We start from the raw sequence: 21,966 nt of genomic DNA, 5'->3' as shown, positions 1-21,966 counted from the left end.
GTCTTCGAGCTGCAGCGCCTCGACTTTTACTTCACATGCGCGGCCAGCATCCAGGGGACAACTTTGAACACTATGATCTTGGATTTCCATGGTTATAATGTGCAAAGTTGTCAAAGGGATGTTCAACACGCATGTGCCTTCAATCTAGGCTCTCAGCGCGTCGCAGCGCGCCACATGGCTCTATGTACAGGCTCTACTTCGCACATGCTCACTTCTAGTGCAGCGCGAGACTAACCCAGCAATTGGTAAGTTCCATCACTCCTACACCCTCCCCTTTCATGATGAAAAAAAGACAAAATTCACAGACCTGTTCGTAAAAATTGTGTCGAAAACTTTGCTTTATATAATCTGATCACCTCCTTTGGCTACCTGCTTCCCTACGTCCACATTAGAGAGCTCATTGGCTAACAAAGAGCAGTTATCGGTTCTTGCGATCCACTTGTCCACATTACCAGGCGGTCCGGAGTCTTGTTCAACACCACATCTGCTTGAAGTAAGCCATCGCCACGACGATGAGTGGGGTTGTTTCTTCAATTGATAGAGCGACTCGAACAATGCTGGTAATTCACCGCCTGGCCGCCCTTTCAAGACCGCTTTGTAGCTCAGCACAATGATGCACACCATAGTATACTTACACTCGACATTCCTTTGTCCAATTCAAATCTGTAACCTCACAAGACTCGATGAAAGAATCTCGTGAGCTCTCATATATATACGATGTGAGCCGTGTTATCTGTGCGTCCCGTACGCCGTGAACCTATCAGATCGCTCAAGCTATGTATCCATCTACCGTTTCACGCATCTCGCCACTCTCTCCGAGGTCACACAAGGATCAACCCACGAACGCATACACCCAATACGACTTACAGTCAGGACTTCCAACGCTTCACGCTCGTCAGCCCGACTCGATAACAGATACTCATCTACGAACAGGTCATGCTCATACTATATCAGGAACCGACTCCGGCGCTGTGCTTGGTCTACCCAGTACGATCGATCCTTGCCTTCTCGGCGAGTTTGACTTGACGCAATTTAATCTCAACGAAGATTGCAACGATGATATATTTGGTCTAGACGCGCTCGACTGGATACCTAATAATGGCCTCGATGTGCCCATGGATGAGGAGGCTTTGAACGGGGTCAACGCAGGCGCATTCCAACTCGGTGACCCCTCTCAAGAAAACCACACTGGTCAAGGATTTGTATCTGCGCCTGTGCAAGATAAGACCAATGATGAGTTACATCAGTTGGTCAACCAGAATGAGGTTGGACAAGTGTCGACTGATTTGGTTCCCGTAGAGCCGCATGGCTACCAGCCTACTGACCCTACCTATGACTTCTCGCAGGATCTTGGTCTTTGGGATGCTAACTTCCAGATGCCATCTCAGTTCTTAGACACCACTCCCGGCTTCTCCGCGTTTCCAGGTGGCAACGCGTTCATGCCGCACATGACGCAGTACCCTGTTGCTGCCCAGCCTTCACAGACGTATCCTGACCCATTCACTTCGATATACCCTGTTCAGCCGTACTACCAACCAACACAACAGCCGTATCCGCAACAGCACACTGGATACGTGGCGATGCCTACCGAACAGTATACTGCATCACACCAATTCAACAAAACCTTTCCTTCAAGCTCTCGCCAATCCAGTCGCCCTGCACCGCAATTACCCAAACGTAAACGTACTGAATCTGGCTTTGGATCTGACGATGACGCTTATGTCGCCAAGCAACCTCCCAGGCAGCTTACACATCGAACCCGATCATCAGTAGATACCCGGCACGATTCTAACGTTTCCTGCGCAAGCTCGGTCAGCAAACCCGTCAAAGTAGCTGTCGTGCGAGCTGGGGAAAAGCCAAAGAAGTGCGACGACAAGCCCTGGGTCCGCGTTAACAACACAACTAGGGGCGAAACCACGCGTACCGCTCGTATCAATCAACACGCAGAAGAAGGCCGCAAGTACAAAACCAAGCCTCTTCCTCACGGCAGCTGGTCATCATCATCGGGCTTTAAATTCGAGTACAGCCAAAATAACGGCATGCACGAGTTCAAGAAGCGTACCATGACTGCCCGCGAGATTCATGAGTACATCACGCAGTATCCCGGCGACAATCTGCGCATCTGGATCCAGCCCGTAGCCTCAGACTCCGCCCGTCGTTATGCTTCTGCATCTCACAGCCACTGTCGCTTCGACGCATGCCCAATGCGTGTATACACTGGCAAAGGCACAGCTGAAGTCGGCAACTATCGCGTCGCATTCGACGAAAAGCACCGAACCTATGGCACTGGTGTAGTCGATCCGTACGACTGTGTGGGCTTCGCTCATCTATACTGTATGGAGCGCTTCCTAGACTTTGCCTACATCTGCCAGGTAGCTAACGTCAAGGTTGATCAGCGCGTAGGCATGGAGAAAGAGCCGAAAGGCCATTTCGCATCCGCATTCGGCTCGAAACATCATTACGAAGCGGCGTTGGCTAGCAAATTCATCGAAGCTGCTAGCAAAGGCCGATTAGGTGATACCCACGAGTTCTCTGACTACCCTGTCCATGAACACTACAAGGGCGGTCATCCTAAGCCTCACGAACGCACGCTCATCTACGCACTCTACGGCATGAACATGAAGCACCGCGCGAAGTCACAGATGAAACAGTTCATTCTCCAACGTAAGATCCGCCCCGGCTCTTTCCCTGTTCACCGCGGTGACATGGAAGTCAAGCTTGTTGACAAGAAGATCGAGAAAATGGATGTATACATTGACTACAAACGAGAAGGATCGAAGAAGGAGTTCGACTACCCAGCCTACTACGACATCCTTCATCCAGAGATCAACCAGCGCATTGCGGAAATGGAGAAGAAGCGAGATGAATTTATCAAAGAAGACGAAGCGGGTATTGGTGGTAAGCGTAAAACACCACGTCGCACTATTACGTTTGCGGACTCGGATGATGAACGACAAGCTCCTTCGCGGAAACGTTCGCGGTCTAAGAAACGTCAGGCTACTGATAGCGATTCATCTGATGACGAGCGTCCGGCACTCAAACGCACGTCTACGGCCCGGTCTACAGGACGCATAACCGCCCTCTCTGACTCCGAGGACTCTGACTCCTTCGGGAAACTAATCGCCGGCACAAAACCCCGTCAAGGTTCCCGCGTCGGTCTCCGCAAGAAACAACGCATTAACTACTCCGAACCCGCCGACCTCCCCAACCAAGCCCAAGCCCAAGCCCAATCCGCCGCTCCACCCCCGTCCAGCGATTTCATGGCCAACTACGCCCCCGCCATCCCCTTCGACGACCGCAAACAAAGTCTCAGCGCCTTCTTCCCCGCTAACAACGATCCTTCTTGGTCTAATTTAGATCTCGATGAGTTTTCTATCGAGGGCATGGATGATGTGTGTATGGATGAGGAGGCGGTTGATGCGCTGATCGGTAATAATGCGAAGTATCGGAGGCAGAGTTCTACGTTTGAGAATGGGCCGTGGGCGGCTGGGAGGACTGCGAGTTTTAATGCACAGCCTGTGTCTGGGAGTAGGGAGTTTAGGAGGGAGGATGCGCCGAGTTGTGTTGCGGAGAGGGAAGTTGTGGAGGACGGTGGAGATGGATCAGTGGGAGTGATGAGGAGGAGTAAGAGGTTGGCTGGTAAGGGTACGCCGGCTTCCTCTGTCACCAGTTAGTTTAGGTAGTCAACATGCTCGGGTCAAAAGAAGATGGAGATATCTTTAATCCGAGCTGGAGTTGGTACAAGCTATCAAGATAGCACCTCGTTTATAAGAACCGTATACAGATGATACATATAGTACGTAAAGGTTGGTGCACAGGTTACTACAATCCCAACGCCTTCAACAAAGCAAGGTACTCTGCATCCTTCACGGCTCGGTAAAGCTTAGCATACTGCCATTTAGGCGAAATCCAAAAGAAAAAGCACAGTACCCATGCATATCCTGCCAGTCTCGCCACAACGGCAGAGCGGAACATGCGGCCATAGCTACCATGGATCGACAACAGCCCTTTAGATAGCTTCGTGACTTTTAGCTCCACCATGACAAAGAAGAAGCTTGTCAGAAAGAACTTGATGTCCTTCGACGGATTAGTAGTATCTCCGGCTTGCCAGTCTGAAATTGCATGGAATAGTCCGGAGACTAGAAAAGTCCAGAAAGCGACTAGAATCTTTTCGCACCGCGAGCCTGGCCTCAATCTCGATAAGTTTCTAGTAATTTGGCGCCCCGAGGAGATACATGCCGGTGTGGTAAGTCTGTGCCAGAACCGTGACCAAAACCGCCCAATACTGTAGGCTTCCAACGGAGAGCCAAACAGCGGTCGCCACTCTTGTGGCCCATCGATGCGCAGGACTGCAACAAAGAAGATGGAAAGGACGACATGGCACGTATCTAGCATGAGATACGATATCCAGATCCAATAGTACGACACGAAGATACGGATCTCGGTCTCTCTGGCCGTGATCGGCGGCCCTAGATGTTGAAACAAGAGTCGTTTGATGTAGCCTTCTCGCTCAGGCGCAAAGTCTTTAGAGATCAATCGGAAATGGCCCGGTATCGCTGCTACGGCATACCAATGTAAGATCCAGCAGAACATCGACTTGGCCAGCCGATTACACGAGAACCTTACTCGCTGTGAAGGTAGTACGTTTTCATCCTTCATGCTTTGTGGCAGTGTAACCCAGTCCACACGTCGCTGAGGATCACACCAGCTCTTATAAGCGTAGATCCAGCGCTCTTTCGTTGTGCCTGGAGGCAGCTCAAAATCCTCGAAGAATAACAACGACATAGCATCGTGCATCCAGATGCATTGGAACAGGCCCCATAGTGCTGGAATTCCTTGGAACTCTGGTAGGTTTGTGCATGTGCAAAGAGAGATGATTGCACTTCCCATTAACAGAGGCGATAGGTAGACGCGCATCTTCCTGGGTGATTGAATAGCGAATAGGAATGTTGCTGTTGAGACACAGAAAGTCAAGATCGGGATAGAGGCCGCCAGTGGTAACATTTTCGTGTTGAGGAGAGTTTGAGAGTGAGCGGTCGACGTACAGATGAGAACCAAGATATGTTGGGCAGGCTACGCCAATTATATATCCTACGCCGAGCACGGCCTCCAGCGTGCATGGCATTCAAAGCCAATTAAGGAAGTTCGGCTACCAAGTCTTCCGTTGAGATTAGCGCGTCTTTGCGCACGCGTCCTTTTGTTCTATATATCCGCTCCAATACATATGTAAGCCTTGTATGCTTGGTCGCCCCGAAGCCTGTGGCTCTCATGATCACTTTAATCCGGAACTTCCGGGATAATTCAGAACGCATGTTTCTATTTGCTTATAAAGAGATATGTACTATCCCAGACGAATGTGCATACAAACATCGACCAGATGGGCACCATGCTGTGCTATCACACTTCAATCGAAAATATATGAAAGAGTGACTGTTGACGCGAAATGCTAGCGAACGTGACATTCTCGTGCTTTTGAATAAACCCATTAAAGTACATCTCCAGTACTCTGCCAATCTTCCGTGACGGTAGTTTGCAACTCGGACACCAAGAGCGGGGAGCCTTCCAATGACATATCTTCAGAGAAGACCATTTGCAAGATTGACCAAGTTGACCATTTGGTCCTGAGGCAAGTCCACGTAGTCCAGGCAAGACGTTCCGCAAGGGATAGGGCTTCCTTCATCAGTGAACAATGCCGCAAAGTTCATGCACTCTGGCGCCAGCCCTTCAATGCGCATAGCTACAAGTCACGATTGTTAGCACCCAACATTCTGAGTTAATTTGAGAGCAACATACAGTACTCGCCCGTCCTTGTGAGCGTGACTTGTCGGCCCTCATTAGTGACCCTGCACTGCTCGATAGATTCTTCAGAGACACCTGGAGGCCAGTCTTCAGACTGACGAGTAGCTATCTCGATAGGCTCGGTCCGTTTGCTAGATCGTGTGAACTTGCGGGCGCAGCACTGAGGCACATCGAAAACGCCCCCGGCACCGAGACCCACAGCAACGATACCGCCAGCAAGTGGAGCAGCGACGGCACCAATAACTCCGGATACGATTGCACCGGCCATGGGTGCTGGGCACGAAGGGATCATGGAAAGCGCTGCTAGAGCGGTGCCGGTGAGAAGTAGCTTGGTGTGCATTGTGCTGGATGGATTGAATTGTCTGGTTGAAAGAGTGGGAGTGGGGATGTAGAGCAACAGTACGATACCGGTGATTATTCTTATAGCAAGAAATGGGGGGCCTTTCTTTCGATTCTAAGTAAGCCAAGATGGATTGTTTTGAATGTCATTCGTAACTTCACACCAACACGATCCGTCCTATCCGGCATTTTCGACTTTGCCTGAATGTAGGCTCAGCAAGGCGTTTCGACTCCAAGCCGTACACAAATCTAAACCACCTAATCAAAAGCAGGATACAAACGCCCTGCTCCTATAAATCTTATCCATATGTAATGTTGCATGCAACAACAACTCGATCAATACGGGGCAACAATCCTTCTCTTCCTTCTGACATACGCCCCGCCTCAAGAAGGGGGTCGCTACGGCCCGATTCTAGCATCCTTCTCATCATTCCAATCCTTCCCACACACCTCAAGCTTCTTATCCTTCTCGTCCTTCCTATTCTATCCATTCTTCTCACGGAAACACGGCCTCAACAATTCTACGGCCAAGATACGACCTGCCTGTTTCGTGTGAGTAGCTCAAGGCAACCTTCCAAGTCTATGAGGTGGCCGAGGAATCCTTTTTCACCATGCTTTCGCCTTCCTCGTCATTGTATCCGTGACGACTGGAAGCTTTCCCAGCTTGCCAAGATACGTTGAATCGCGAACAAGGGGATGCCAGTGTCCTTCGCTGACGATTATACTTAGTTACGTCGTTCAGTCGGCCAGCACTACTGTACTCTTCTTAAATACAATCGCTCGTTCATCCGCTCTCACAGCTGCTGCTATATACTACCTGGATTATTTCAACATGTATTCACCATGGCCTTCGCTCTCTCGAATCACCAGCATTGCTCCCATCGTGTGGATGGTGGGAATAATCATCACATCATATTTCAGTCTCTGCATCGTCACGAACTCCACGCACCCAATCCTCGTGGTATCCTCACAATCAATGGAGCCGACTTTCTATCGAGGCGATATCATCTTCCTATGGAATAGACAGGAGACGATCCAAGTTGGTGATATACCTGTGGTGTGGTTCAGCGGGAGAAAAGAGCCGATGGTGCATCGTGCAATCAAGATCGAGTACCATCAGAGCGTTCATTTTGATGAGAGTGGCAATGAAATGACCATACAAACAAGGCACGTTTGCGAATCAAAGTTGAATAAGTCTCTTTCATGTAGAAAAGGCTGACGTGGAAGTGCGTAGGCAACTCGTCCTGACAAAAGGTGACAACAATGCAGTTGACGACGTTGGCATGTATCCCGATGGGCGCGAATGGGTTCATCGCGAGGAAGTGGTGGGTCTGGTGAAGTGCTCTATCCCGATGATTGGTGGGATCAATCTGTTTATGAAGGATCATTTGGAGGCCTTGTATGTAGTGCTGACGGCTACCTTGGCTATAGGAATCCTACTATAACGACTAGTTGTAGAAGCAACGCTGTAGCCAGTAGCATTTGTAGAAACAAAATAGTAGTATTGCTACTAAACCGATAAGTCGAGTAAATCGCTTAGATTATCTAAGCGCCACGTCGGAGTTACGGCACATTATGTCTCTTATTTTGGAAGTTTTGACCATGCTGTGCCACCCGGGCGTAAAGTACGGAGGAGCTCGTACCAAATTGGTCGCCCCACCCTACGTCAACCAAGCATTGGCGATGTTGGTCCCACTGGGTTGACCATTATTATGCGCAAAGCTACTGCCATTACATCCACAACGCTGCGAACTCATCAGCCACTTGCGACACTCTCGCCAGGCACAACATGGGCGCGAAATCAGACTACACTCAGGGCATCGAAAAGTCAGATTCGACTGATGCCAAATCCAACGCCGCCAACGTCAACAGAAACAACGTGGATTCAGACGAGACACCACCAATCTACTACGACGCCGAGCCATCAGCCCAGCCACCAAAATACCCTGATAACAAATCGTCTTCTTCTACAGAACCGCAAAAAGGGCCTTCGTCACGACCCGCGCCCACAAATCAACGACACAGCAGCGGCGCACCCGCAAGTACGATCGCGGCAGTCCTCGGTTCCGAATATACCGATTTAGACGCTCAGCGACGAGCAGACCGCAAGAAGAAAACGCTTCGCGAGCGCTGGAATGATTTCAAAGAAAGGAACTTTGGCGACTATGATCTTACTGAGGACAGGGCTGGAGCGGGGAGTGCAGCCGAGTGGAATGTACAGGGTGGGAGGCTGAGTGGAGGAATGGCAAGTCCGTATCGAAGGAAGGGGAAGTAAATTGATGGATTGGTAGATAAGGTCGCGCTTATCTTCATACAAGAATGATGTTCTCATAGCTACCTTTTCCATCGAACAGCTGCTTGCGTTGTTGCCATGCCAAATCAGAGATAAATACTCTGTACATGTACCGGTATGCACTGCCACTACGTCGAAGTCCCAGGACCCAGCGGCACTCGGGAATGAGATATAGCCTGTCACCACACCGCCAGGAAGGGAGTGAATCTTCATACATGTGCCCTACAATACCCGATCCAACAACAAGATGGCGAGTATGCTCGAAGAAGCTGCTTAGTTTCGTAATAGAAGAGGGACTCGGGACGAAGGGGTCTTCTTGATGAGCTACAGCTCTGCGGCGACGTCGCTGACTCTTTCTTTTCCTGGATTTGCTTTCGCACTGGAGGAACTCGTTCAAGGTCGTCGCGCTGTGCTCGGGTGAAGATGGACGGTTCGCTTTATCGTCGTCCCAAAAGTTGAGACGAATGTAATCGCGGAATCTTCGTGTGCACGTCTTCGCATCGGCGTGAGGTATATCCTTTGATTTTAAACCTGCTAGGATTCGATCTTCGACCTCAAGGACTGCTTTGCGCAACACGTCTGCGTCCTTACATTTCTGCAGCGAAGGAACCTCCACCGTTGTGATCACCCGTCCCAATGCCAGCGCATTGTGTATCCTTAATACAGTGCATCTCACGTCGATGTCGGGTGAAGCTCTCGGCGCACCCCACTCTCGTTTGTACTGTGCATTGTATTCGTCGCGAAGTGAAATCAATGGTCGATGGTATTTCTTTCCCATTGATTCCCCCTGGGCAAGGATGTCATAATCACTTCCTGGTGCTCCGTCGGTCTTGTCCTCTCCGCTCCACTGTTTGGATTCCCACATGGGCACCCAAGACGGTATTCCTTGGATGTCACTAGGCCCGCTTTCCAAGATTCTGAGGGGGCGTGATGAAGGATGCGCGTCAAACAGGATCCATACAGCGACCCGGTGAAAGAATACCGTGTCCGTCTGTTCCTGTTGGCCATATACTATAAGAAACATGATGTTATCATGAGGACCGTACATTCTGAACTTGCCATACACGCCATTTACCCTATCCTTGGGCTTGCTTACTTCGAAATTTCCGCTCATACAACTCAGGTAGGTAAGTAGCTGGCTCGCGGAAGATTTTTTGGACGGTTCGTATTCCTTGTGAAATGTATCGTGAACGATGAGGGATATATGTGTCCGGGGGAGTAGTGATGGTGGATCTTGAAGCATGCAGCGTTTCGCCACTTCGAGGAATCTGCGGTATCTGACTTGCATGTAGCCGCATTGCATGACGGGGTCCTCTTCTGGCATTGTGGCTTCTTGAATTACCCACACACGTCGCCACCAGGGTTGCATCGCTATGATCCGTATACCGAGAGCCTGTAGTTTATCGGGAAGACGGACTTGATCATGCTCTCGATCTATCAGACGGTCGTTATCCATGACGTAGTCCACGGCTGCGAGAAGTGCTCTCTCGATGATGCTTTTGTCACTGCTCAAGGCTGCTCCTGCAACTTCTTCTGGTGATAGGCGAGAGTAGGAGTTTCCATCTATCTGTACTCCTCTTAACAGGTCGTTTGCATCGTTTTCTTGTAAGTCAGGCGTGGAATTGCATATGTCGCTCACGGACCCTAGCCAGATGCGCACCTCCAGGGCCTGTTCGTAGATTTCCTTCATGCTTTGTACTTGTGAAAGACATTCCTCCCTATCAAACTGGTTAATACATATGGCATCGACCCAGAGTATGCGCCCTGATGCGCGATCTCGTAGATGTCGTAATGCCTTCTCTAAGTTTGTCGTAACTCCGAATGCTGTGTAGCAATCAGCCTCTGGTGATAGAGCAGATGCCCGTGCGGAAACAGTTCCACTTGACGAAAGCTGGTGGTAAGTAACCGAGTTGAATAGAGAGCTTTCGCTTCGGATCGCCCCATACATATGATAATGCAGTGTACTCTGTTTCTGGCCGCCTTTGGAGGATATCGGCATGGTAAACCGTACAGTATATACTATCATCGAAGCCGCCTGGATGTAGATATATGAGTCGAGTTTGAGTCGCTCCCAAGGATGATTCGGAAAGCGGTCGATATGGGAAAGCAGTCGATTTGGGAAAGCAGTCGATTTGGGAAAGCAGTCGATATGGGAAAGCAGTCGATATGGGAAAGCAGTCGATATGGGAAAGCAGTTTGTAGGCTACTCATTTTGTGCTCGGGTGAGTGAAACGATGAGTGACACAGTCGTAAGAAGTCGGAAAGTGCGACAAGGCTGAAGTTTTGAGGTCGTTCACGAAAACCGGTGAAGCAGAGTGGCGAATCGTAGGACTCGACCAATCATATCACCAAATCTGCAATGTTCGCTTTATTGGCTTAGATCAGCCTACATCGCTGTGAGTAGGGTAATGATGTGTTGACAACCTGATCGCAACGATGGAGTGATATCGTAACAACAGTATTTACAGAATGTTAGAAAGAGTCGGTATGAATATATGCCGCATACAAGACCCATCGCAAAACACCTTGCGCGTCCATCTCGTTGCCCTTGTTGTCACGTTCACTTCAATGCCGCCTACCATTCAGACTGACTTACAATTCCTTCTTCAGGAAGTGCTCAGGCCTGTGATCTGTCTCGTAATCCACATGCACATATGCCCTCTCCACATCGGGCAAACTCTCCAGCTTGATCTGAAGTTCTTCAGCTACATCATGTGTAGCGCGGAGTGTCGCTTCGGGGTCCATGACAATGTCGACTTCGACGATGAGACGCGGGCCGCTGTGGTAGGCGCGTACGGTATCGATTTGAAGGATGGTGGGGGAGTGTGTCATCGCTGAGAAAGACAATGATTAGTGGACGTTTCATAAAAGATGACAGATGAAGAGGAAGACTTACAGATATAAGTGATATGCTGCAGCATAGCAGTATCAGCCGTAACACCAATGAGGAGCTGAAACTCCGAGTACGCCGTCCTCGACCAAAGGAAGATGATCAAAACAGAGAGTATCATCGCGCCCATAGGGTCCAACCACCACTTCAACTTCGATCCACCGACACTGGTTAAGACACCGAATCCGTTGATGAAGAGATCGTTCCTGTGGTCCTCCCACAGAATGCGGACTTGGCTGTACTTGTTCCTCAACGCCCAACAGTACAGGAACAGACTGAACTTTGTCGCGAACGCTATGCTGACGGCGATGACCGACGGGAGGAAGAAGTCGTTCGTCTCAGGACCGTTATGTTCGGCGACTGTGCGGATAGATTCCACGATGATGACCACCGAAACGGTAATCATAAGCGCACAGAAAGAAAGATTTCCCGCCGTTTCAATCCTCGCCTTCCCGGAGGGGAACTTCCTCGCGTCCACCCTCGCAACAGCGCGATTACACATAATCAGCGTAAGGTTGCTCAACGGATCGAACAGCGAATCCGCCATCGTCGTGAACAAGCTCAAACTCCTCGAACTAACCGCCGCATAAAGCTGCAAAACAGCCAGTATAATATTCGCAGCAAAACTCCCAATCACCGCAATCTTGTACTTGAGATGATTCGCCGTATCCTCATCCTTCGCCGCCGCCCTATGCTCCGCCACGGGCTTAAGCAACCTCTCTATATTCTCATTTTGGGCAGAGTAAAACTCCTCGAGCTTCTTTGCTGACGTCGCGGCCTTGTTGAGGGTGATGGGCCCGCAGCCATCGCGTTTGCGGCTCGTGTTGGCGCGGATGAGGGCGAGTTCGGATTCGGGTTTTATGGCGGAGGAGAGGGAGTAGGGGTCGTTGTCGGGGGTGTAGGAGGGGGGTGATTGCGATTCTAGATCTGAGGCGTCGGGGTGGTGGCGGATGTGGCGGGCTATGGGGTCGTGCGAGGAGGGTGTTGGGGCGGTGGTTTCGATGGCGGTGCTGCTGGCGTCGTTCTTGCGCGGAGTTGAAGCTTCGGCATGGCTGTGGGTATGTTGCGCGCTGGGGCTGTTGTTGCTGCTGCTGGCGCTGAGGTGCGCGTGGTGGGGACTTGATGTGCGTTCTATGCGGTCCGGGTGGGTGTGGAACGGGTGCGGTTTCATGGATATGGCGCGGTGCAGATCGGGTTCTGACATTGTCGCGGTGGTTTATCGATTTCGCACACTGATGTGGAAGAGTGCAGATAGATGCTGAAGCAATTGCGCGCTCCTTTCACAGATGCCAATGATGGCGGCGGTGAAATAGGTCCGGTGAAGCAAGCCAGCCAAGCGCCATAGTTGCGATCGACCGCTTGTGGCCAAGCTTCCAGCGTACGCGTGGGGGAGATGCGCGGCGTGGTGATAGGTGAACTTTGTTTAATCGTCCCGACTCCTTTGTTTGCGAACTTGTCTTTCAAGGTATTGCGGTATCTAGACAGACCATCCCGAGGCCCCTACAAACCCAACTTCCAGGGCCCGTCTATCATCTGTCACCATGCACCCGTACCGCGGTACCAGTACCGTCTACCAAGCATGCCTCCATTATCTAGCGCGCGGAGTCTATCGCGCCCAGCCCGCACACGCAGCAGCGCTCCAAGACAAGATCTCTAGGTGTCTTATCGATAAGACACCCATTCCGTCATCGGCGCCCCGCTCACCTCGGCTGGCCTGCCACGTTGAACACGACCACGTGCGTCACGTTTCTCACTTGCACATTCAACATCTATGGATGGATCGTGAACCCTGCATATACCTCACCAGCCCACACAGGATATCACCACGACTTGCGCATACTCACCGATGAGCATACAGGTCGGTTAAGCAATTGGCGTTGCTGCCAAGATGGTCAAGAAATTGTGTCTGCTGTGGGCTTGGTGGTGAAGTGAAGAATGTGGTGTCTTGCAATTGTGATGGACTTGGTGAGTCGCGTGACGGAGATTGACATATCCTCATGTTCGCATCTCAATCTCAATCGACCAGCCGTAGCATTGCAGTAAAAGTAGTTGTCCTAAGTCACCACTCCGCTCATCGCTCACGCATCCATCCTCTTAGCCTAAACACGCCCTCCCACCCCAAAAAGGTGGAGTAAGTCACCTCACCTCATACCAACCCCCTATATCTCCTCTATTAAGCCCAACAAACATCACCTCAACAACACTCTCACGCACTCCCTCTCTGCATCCGGCAAACAGCAATGTACGTGTTCAAGTCTATATCTAACTATATCCAACGTGCGTGCATGCATGCGTGCGATCAACTACGCATCTGCATCTCCACTAGCAATTTAGCCACCACCAGAATCCGGGGTATCATAATGCTCACCCCCCTGGTCTATAACAAAGTGTGAAAAGGAGCTCGGGAAGATGTCTAACCATGTATGCGGTACTTGGTGATGGAATGGTGAAGGGGGAAAGAGACGGGTAAGAGACGTGCGGGGAAGGAGGGATGTACGCGGAAAAAGGATAGAAAGATGTTGATGCGTGAAGATGTGAGAGGAAATGGACACATGCAGCGCTGCCCTCAACACTCTATCCCAAAGCTGCCTGCCAGCCTCACTCTCATCCAACCCAGTAATATCATGATCAACAAAATCAACAAACGCAAAGCTGCGGCTTCAGCATCGCAATTCCAGAAGCCCTTTCCACACACAGCTACTGCCGATCTCTTTCCAACCCGCTGTCTGCGTTAATCATCCTTTTCTCCCGCTTTCCCGAGACGCGCGCGGAAGCACGAATTTACCGTATGAATATACACGAGACGAAGGAACAAGGGTGCCACAGCATCCATGTCGCGTAAACTGCGCGTCTACGGGTGCCGGTGCCGGCTGTTGTATATTGCTTGCTGCAGCTTGTGCTACGGTTGTAGACAACGTGCAGGCTCCGTATGCCGGGAATCGAGGGGCATGGAGGGGAGATGGGAGGGTGGGTATGCGATTGACTGGGCCGCTCTGGTCCGGTGTCGCTGGATGGAACCGTCCTTGGCATTTGCATGTCGGATCTGCGTTCCAGTGATGCGCCGAGCCCCCAATGCTGTGCATACTGTGTCTTTTGCGGTAAAGGAGCGTCACGTCAACGCTCCCCAACGTTACGATTAGTTCCCATGCATCCAACACGCGCCCTGCGCCCCAGAATCCTGCGCCGCACCACCAAACTCATATTCGTTCCCCAGCCCAAACGGCGTCTCTAGCATATCCGGTAAGTTTGTATCCCACATCATGTCGTCCCAGAAGTTGTTCAGGATAGTAGGGTCGTTGCTGGCGCTGGCCCAGGTAGGTGTTGCGGGGTTGTAGTGGTGGCCGAAGGAAGAGGGATGCTGTTGTTGGGGTTGCGACATCGATGGGTGCTGAGGTGTGTAGGCGGCGGCATGGGTGTTGAGCATGGGAGGTGCGGTCGAGGTACCGGGGATGGCAAAGTGGGTGTGCGTTTGGCTGTGGGGATGAGGTTGTTGTGGGTGGTACTGTTGGGGGTGCGGGATGTGTGGCATGGTTGGCTGGGTTTGGTGTGATAGTGTAGAGACGTTCGTTTTGTACGCTGCGTAGAGGCGAGTGACTGCATCTCCACTTCTTTTCGCTGCGATACTCCAGTCTTTGACTGTTTCGAAGAATGTGAGTGCTGTTTCGATACTAACCTTCCATTTTTCGGCTTCTTCTGGTATACTGGTGTCGCTGAAGAGGGAGACGAGTGGGACCATGCACGCTTGGAAACAGAACCAGACTGCGTTCCAACCGGAGATGAGGTCGGGCATGCATTCTTGACTAATCTCTTCTATGGTCTTGGAGGCGATGAGTCGGCATTTGCCTACTGCAACCTTTTCGTCTGCGCTCAGGGCGACCCATGGGGAACGTCGAAGTGCGGCGGTGAGCAAGATTGGGCGGTGGAGGATGATGCGGATGTTCTGAAACCTCCACTTCATGACCAAGCGCGTTCGTCGAAGAAACTCTGGGCACGGCTCATCGGGGTTGGAAAGGATTGATGGTAGCTCTTCGTGCCATTTTACAACCTGCGCGTCGTAGCTGGCTGTCTCTGCAGAGGAAAGGAGTGGCGACTCGACAAGTCGGTCCTGTATCCTGGTAGCAATCTGACAGAATGCTGAGGCGTGAACTAGAGGAAGGATTTTGAGCTGCTCGATGTACTGAGGGCTATTGGGTGGTGGAATACACTGAGGCTGTCGTGACGTCAGTATTGCGCTTTGAATCATGCATCAGTAAGTCTTACAGCGTTCACAGCCGTACCCGGTCTCAGAACAGTGATGGAAGGACCCATTCTACCCAGCGAAGGCCGTCCAGTCGTAGTCGAAGCCCACGAATCCAGACAGAACAGACTCCACCAGATGCGCCGGCGCATCTCAGGAGATATCGAGTCTTCCTCACCCGGCGCCATAAACTGTCTACTCGCGTCGCTCCGCTCTGAGTACTCGCGATGTAGACCAAGTGCAGTAGCCATGCGGAGCGTACCACCCATTAGCGAATGCGCTTCATTCGGGCGGTTGAGATAGTGCATGTAGTATCCGCTCATGATAGCCAGAGCCTGGAGGACTTCCAGATTGCCGCTTCCGAACGACTCGAGAGACAGGTGCCGCCGAGACCGATTGAAGTAGACATAGTGAGCTTCGTTGTCCGCAGCTAGGGAGGCAAGCGACCCCAGCGCGAAGACCATGTTGAGTAGTGCAAGCCATGCTGAGTCCTTGCGGTTACCGTACAAGAATGTAGACCAAAACTTGCGCTCATCGATCATGGGACAAAAAGGATGTACGCGGTCGAAGTAGCTCTCAAGCAGTTCTTGGCCATGCTGCGGAGGCGGTAGAGCATCAGGTCTGTTATCTGCTAGCTCTGGTGGCGGTGAGCCTGCACGGCTTGGTAGCGCAGTCTCCTGGCTGTTATGTGCGATTAGTGAACGTGCCTGAGGCGCGCATCGCACGATAACCTTTAGTGCGGCTGTGATTGACGAGATGCCAACGTAAGAAGACAGGCGGTCGACCGACATTGATAGCCCGTTAACATCGTCGGAGATGCCTTGGACACGGAGTTGGTGCTTCCGTGCCTCGTCCCAGTAAGGATCTTCAGGCGGCGCCTGCTCGAGCGCTTCCAAGCTCTCGGCCCCATCAGATCCAGCTTGGGCGTCGGATAAGGCTTGCGAGTCGGCCGCCGATGGTGATGTCGTTGGGTGGTTCGCGGAGGATGACAGAGCCAGTTCTAGCAATTCTTCCCGCGGAAGATTAGCGAGCGATTCCAGGTTCTTGACTCCGTACAACTTTGTCAAGATGGTCTTGTACTGTTCGATGTTGTTGGAAAGCTTGTCGACTAGTCTACCAAACTGATTAGCGCCAAATTCGTCCTGGCAGTGTTCTAGAATGCTCACTTTCTGCTGGGCACAACTCGTTGTGCAGGCTTCGAATAGCCACATGCCTCAGGGTGCTGATACCATTGGCATTGTCCGCAAGGTTGTGAACCGTCACACCGAATCTTGCGTCTCCTGCACTCGACACATGCGTTGCTGGTGGATATCCGTCGTGAGCCAGGCGGTCGTGATGGTTTTCCCGCGCTGTCGCTGTCTATCCCGGGCGAGCGCATACCCACGGACGACTGGAAGGTATGGAACATGTTGCGATGACCTCGGTGGTACGTCGGCTGGCCACGCACTTGACAACCACGAGCTGAAAGAGAAAGAAGTTCAGACCAGAGTTGTCAGACGACCCTGCAGGACGCTCGATGAAATATGTCGTGACAGGCCAGTCTGGAGGGAGGCGAAAAACCAAGACGATGGTCCAAAGTACCAGTGGTACGTCCCAGGACCAATATAACAAGACTCGGAACTAAAACGTCGACGAACCGGGATCTGATATATCAGAGACGCTCGGTAGTGCAGTTTGAGCTGAACGCATACCATCTGCAGCCTGGATAAAAAAACGAGAAAGTGCACAGAGGCAAAAACGTAAACGTAGGTGCGTCTGGCTTCCAGGCATGTGCCGTCATAATCCTGCAGAAAGCTTGTGTGTATGAAGTCGGCGCGCGGAAGCTAGTCGCAAGTCGCAGTAGCAGGGCCGGAGCGACAAAACAGCCTTCCAGAGTGGACTATTCAAGAGGGTATAATCCCCGCATTATAGCCCACAGCACCCTGGTGATGCATGCAGCAGGGCTGACTGGTGGAGTTTGGCAAGATGAGGAGAAAAAAAAATGAGTGCAGGCGACCGTTGAGACGGGCGGACGGGAAGGGATTGCGTCTTGCCTTGCTTCCAGGGCTTGCGAGGGGGGAGGGGAGGGGGTGAGCCAAGCGAGATTGGTGTCGAGAGATGGGAGCGTGCCGCTGCCGACGGCTTCGAAATGCGTTCCAGAAGAGATCGCGCATGTCAGTTGCCTTTCTCGTCCGACGGGACATGAAGCAACCCTTTTTTCCCACCTGGCCGCCTGCGGCAGCACTACTGCACGTCGTTTCAGCGAGTGCGGATCCTTCCCGCCACGATCAAGCAGCGCGTACTCTCGATCGCATGTCCGCGGATGAGAAAGGATGGCGGGTCTACGTTAGAGAACGTGTACATGTGTGTGTGGGTCTCTGGGGAGCGCGTGTGGTGCGCTGCGAACCTAAATTCCAGACCCAAACGTCGAACACCATGTTTCGGGTACTACTCACCCGATCTATGAAGGCCGGTCATTACAGGCAAGCCGCGTTACAGGCGAGAGAACGAAGAGGGTCTGCGCGTATTCGCTACCACGGCCTTCTGCCGGCATATTCAGTATCCAAAATAAAAGTCCACATACCAGCGTCCGGGTCGCGATCCTTCCTGGGCCGAGAGCACAGCGTAGTTGCTGCGAACCGGCTTTGCGTGATGCATGCGGCTAGGATGCATACTGTCTGCACCCTCTACCCCATGCAGCAGTACTCTGACCAGTGCTAAGAGAGCGCTGAAGGAAAGCATCACCGGCTATTTGCAAGGCTTCGTAGGTACTGGGTATGTATGCTCTATCACTGCCACAAACACAAACACACAGAAAGAGAGAGAGGTCGTCCACCACCTTCCCATGAACCCTTCGCTCCTTCCCAAGCCTCTCGACCCGCAAACTGCACCACCATCGCTGCGAACTTTGGGAACCGGCTTTGCGTGACAGCATGCGGCTAGGTTGCATTTACCTGCACCCCTCTACCCCATGCATGCCGCGTCCAACCAATGCGACATCCCGCCAGCAACGCCATTTAATTTACCCTGGGAAGATAGACGCCTTTCATATCCAGGCCTTGGCAGGCCAACATGACGACGGACCTATAGCAGCCTCACATATAGGCCGCCGGTTCAAACTCTATGTATGTACTCGACAATGCGTAGTATTACCGTTGAGTAATCCAGTAATTCGTAAATGTGTCGCTCCTTGCCTATAATGTCCGTATTCACAAAGTTTATGTTAGATCGTCCGAGATGACTCTATACGCAGGGCCGCTGGATGTTGCAAGTAATGATGTGGTGATGAAGGACTTGGAGTGCTGGCGCATCCGCATGCGCGAAGACATGTTCCTCTAACTACATGTATACTTTGCATTTCCACATACTCCACAGCATTGTGATCCTGCATCCTTCCCACCTCATCAAGCAACCTCCACATTCCGAATCCACAGTTACGAGCTGATCCCTACTCTTTGCCCAAGTATGTCCACCTCAACGGTTCGTCCTGCTTACCCAGCCCCTTGACCTTGATGACCTGCTCATCGCCAGGAACAACATCTATAGCGCTGTCGTGAACAAGGACGCCTGAGCGCTCCTCAAAGACCAGGCCCTTGGTCGGCTTCTGTGCCTTGACTGTGATAGTCTCGCCTTGGGGTACGACTTCCAGCCCGCGGTCCTTGAAATCCAGATACTTGAGCGGCTGCGGCCAATCGACGTCGCGCGACACGATTTCGCCATCGACCCATATGCGTACGGCTAGGACATGCGGCTCCTCGTTCCGGTTGTCGATCGTGCCTGACAGAACGTCGGTCGTTCCGTTCGGTACGAGCCTGATATCCTTCTTGACGATCTTATTCTTAATCTCCTTGCCGCTCTCAACGCTAATATACCGCAACTCAACAGTTGCGACCACTTCTTCTAGCCTTTGACTCGCGACCCAGACTTCATAGTTGCTCGTTGGGGGCACTCTGGCATGCACGACGCTCCAATCAAAATGCGCCCGTTTGACTGCGACAGCAATCGGGGCGAGCACTCGGCGCATGGCGTAGTAAGCCGGTTTCTTGCGCTGGAAGTAATCGACGATGGACCACGAGGTAACTGGCCAGCAGTCGTTGAGCTGCCAGACGAGTGCACCACCACAATGCCTGTTTTGTCCCCACTGGCGCCTCCAGCCCCTGTAGCCGAACATTAGTGCTTCGGCTTGCGACAGCTGTGTAAGGTGGATGAACGACTATTCGCTGTCAGTACCCTATACCGGCTATATTGCGGCCCACTTGGTCTAGTTCCCGACCATGAACCGGGTAACCGTCGGACGGCACATACCTCTAGGTCGGTCTTGGTCCGGAAGTTTTCCACCAGATACGTGGCTATTCGCCGCTCGTGGCCGTCGGCCTTGTTGTGGAAATCAAGCATGTGGCTTTGCGGGTAAAGCTGCGAGGGGTCGGTGCAGTAGTACTTGATGGTGTCGATGTGTGGGAAGGCTTCCATGCCGAATTCGCTGTTAAAGCGTCCCCCGAGCGTGTCGAATATCTGGTACTTCTCTTGTGTGCCGTGCCATACTGTATCCATCGTTAGTATACTATATGTGAGGCAATGTGGAGATTATTACCATTCCACTGATGCATGTCACCCACTGTGGGGTTTGACGTCTTAAGTCCGTCGCCCCATGGTGACCCTGGGTGATATGGCACATGTGGGCTTTCCGCCGCAACGACGTCGGGCAGCAGCTACCAACGTGTATAGTCAGCGTAATGGTATTTGTTAGTATACGATACGCACGTACCTTTTCGTATATGTACCTGGCCGGAAAATCGGTCTTTAGCCAGTTGTCTGGGTTCTTGTCCTCGTAATCGTAAGTCAAGCCATACGACTCCTGCACCTGGTAGTCCTCATTGTTCCCCGCATATATGATGATGGATGGGTGATGTCGCAATCTGGTGACGTTGGCAGTGCACTCTTCCTTGATTGACTGCAAGATGTCCGGAAAGGCGGGATAGTTGCCGCACCCAAACATGAAATCTTGCCACACAAGGACACCAAGTTCGTCGCAGAGCTCGTAGAATATGTCTTCTTCCCATATACCGCCGCCCCAAATTCTGATCATTATTTGATAGCCATCAACCATCATCTCGAGCCATTTACGGTACTTCTCCTCGGTTACGCGAGGAGTGAATGAATCCGCGGGAATCCAATCCGAACCGCCACAGAACACATCGACGCCATTGACGCGGAAGTAGAAGCTTTTGCCAATCGCATCCGGTTCCTGGATGAGTTCGCCCTTCCGGAAACCTGTTCGCCGTGATGTTTGATGAACGTCTGTGCCATTCGCAAGGACCGTTGCAGTGACAGTGTACAGCGGCTGCTCGCCATAACCATGCGGGTACCACAACTTGGGACTGCCGACATGAAAATCCACTTTAGCAACGCCGTCGCTTATTTTCGCAGTCTCTCTGAAGACACGTTGATCACCATCGTATACATCAAAGCTGACGCTATCCGCCGAGTCGCCCTCAACAGTCGCAGAAATGGTTCCTTGGACGGATTTGAGGCTATCGTCAAGCTTGTAGTCCACTCTCAGGTCTTTTGCTCGTGCTTGATAGGTCTCCAGTCGCACTTCGCGCCACGGACCGCAAGTGTTCAAGATCGGTCCCCAGTCCCAGCCCCAATGATACTGGGCCTTCCTCACGGCAAGCCTTGACATGTCGCCGTTGAATCCGACCCACCTGTGATCCGGATGCTTCTCCTTGATCTTGATGGCTTCAAGACGTGCGGAGGCGAAGTCGATCTCCAAATTGTTAACGCCGTCGGAGTTGAGTTTCTTAGTCACATCAAGGCGATGCGGGACGAACATGTTATCGCTCTTCAGGATGGTCTCTCCATTGAGCTTGACAGTGGCGAAAGTGTCGAGACCGTCAAATGCGAGTACATGTGCGATGCCTTCCTTCGCCTCTGGTACTATGGGCAGCTCGACTTTGTAGGTCCAAGTCTTGTCCGCTACCCATTCTGCTTCAAGTTCATTGAAGCCCAGGAAGGGATCTGGAATTCTAGTCTTCGTGTCAGTTCTTCCAAGTTCATGTAGGTTTTGGGAAGTTGGACGTACTTCTCATTGTCCATCAGGTCCAGGTGAACATTCGTAGGGACCTTTTTGACGGGCATCCAAGCATCCTGAGCAGAGTCATCACCCTGCTTGAAAGTCCATCCTTCCGACAAGACGTGAACACTCAAAGCCTGTGCTTTCGCCATGATGGTCGTCGTTCAAGATGGTGGTAGTCGATCAAACTCGTGACAACAGGACGTGGCTGTCTGTGAATTACCAATTGGCGGGGTAGCTTCAAATGAGAGAAGAGTACCGTCCTCTTGAATGACGACCGAAAACCTCAGCCATACCCCATCAGACGTTTCACCACTCCGGAGCAAGCAGTGCCGCGTTGAGCTCCCTCTCGCGCT

The 21,966-nt window shown here is 51.8% G+C and overlaps 6 protein-coding genes across 6 annotated transcripts; 2 read left to right on the top strand and 4 right to left on the bottom strand.

The window, feature by feature from the left end:
- Positions 1–776: 776 nt before the first annotated feature.
- Positions 777–3,674, top strand: J4E79_007616 (uncharacterized protein; the record flags this gene model as incomplete). Its single annotated transcript, XM_049356480.1, has 1 exon — positions 777–3,674. The coding sequence occupies one exon, from the start codon at positions 777–779 to the stop codon at positions 3,672–3,674; it is 2,898 nt and encodes a 965-aa protein (XP_049208827.1).
- Positions 3,675–5,576: 1,902 nt separating this feature from the next.
- J4E79_007615 (uncharacterized protein) lies at positions 5,577–6,139 on the bottom strand (the record flags this gene model as incomplete). Its single annotated transcript, XM_049356479.1, has 2 exons — positions 5,577–5,737; positions 5,794–6,139. The coding sequence occupies 2 exons, from the start codon at positions 6,137–6,139 to the stop codon at positions 5,577–5,579; spliced, it is 507 nt and encodes a 168-aa protein (XP_049208826.1).
- Positions 6,140–7,927: 1,788 nt separating this feature from the next.
- Positions 7,928–8,413, top strand: J4E79_007614 (uncharacterized protein; the record flags this gene model as incomplete). The annotated part of the gene is made up of 1 exon (XM_049356478.1): positions 7,928–8,413. One exon carries the CDS (start codon positions 7,928–7,930, stop codon positions 8,411–8,413), a length of 486 nt encoding a protein of 161 aa, XP_049208825.1.
- A 2,610-nt stretch (positions 8,414–11,023) lies between these two features.
- Positions 11,024–12,525, bottom strand: J4E79_007613 (uncharacterized protein; the record flags this gene model as incomplete). Its single annotated transcript, XM_049356477.1, has 2 exons — positions 11,024–11,265; positions 11,328–12,525. 2 exons carry the CDS (start codon positions 12,523–12,525, stop codon positions 11,024–11,026), a joined length of 1,440 nt encoding a protein of 479 aa, XP_049208824.1.
- Positions 12,526–14,457: 1,932 nt separating this feature from the next.
- J4E79_007612 (uncharacterized protein) lies at positions 14,458–16,769 on the bottom strand (the record flags this gene model as incomplete). Its single annotated transcript, XM_049356476.1, has 2 exons — positions 14,458–15,531; positions 15,582–16,769. The coding sequence occupies 2 exons, from the start codon at positions 16,767–16,769 to the stop codon at positions 14,458–14,460; spliced, it is 2,262 nt and encodes a 753-aa protein (XP_049208823.1).
- Positions 16,770–18,985: 2,216 nt separating this feature from the next.
- On the bottom strand, positions 18,986–21,762 carry J4E79_007611 (uncharacterized protein; the record flags this gene model as incomplete). Its single annotated transcript, XM_049356475.1, has 5 exons — positions 18,986–19,750; positions 19,843–20,078; positions 20,129–20,246; positions 20,303–21,563; positions 21,620–21,762. 5 exons carry the CDS (start codon positions 21,760–21,762, stop codon positions 18,986–18,988), a joined length of 2,523 nt encoding a protein of 840 aa, XP_049208822.1.
- Positions 21,763–21,966: the final 204 nt, after the last annotated feature.

The sequence above is a fragment of the Alternaria viburni genome (genome assembly GCF_023758015.1).
Source record: "Alternaria viburni strain BMP 2772 chromosome Unknown scaffold_17, whole genome shotgun sequence".
Taxonomy (NCBI): Eukaryota; Fungi; Ascomycota; class Dothideomycetes; order Pleosporales; family Pleosporaceae; genus Alternaria; species Alternaria viburni.
The sequence above is the reverse complement of the archived record's forward strand: the minus strand, read 5'-3'. Positions and strand labels throughout refer to the sequence as shown.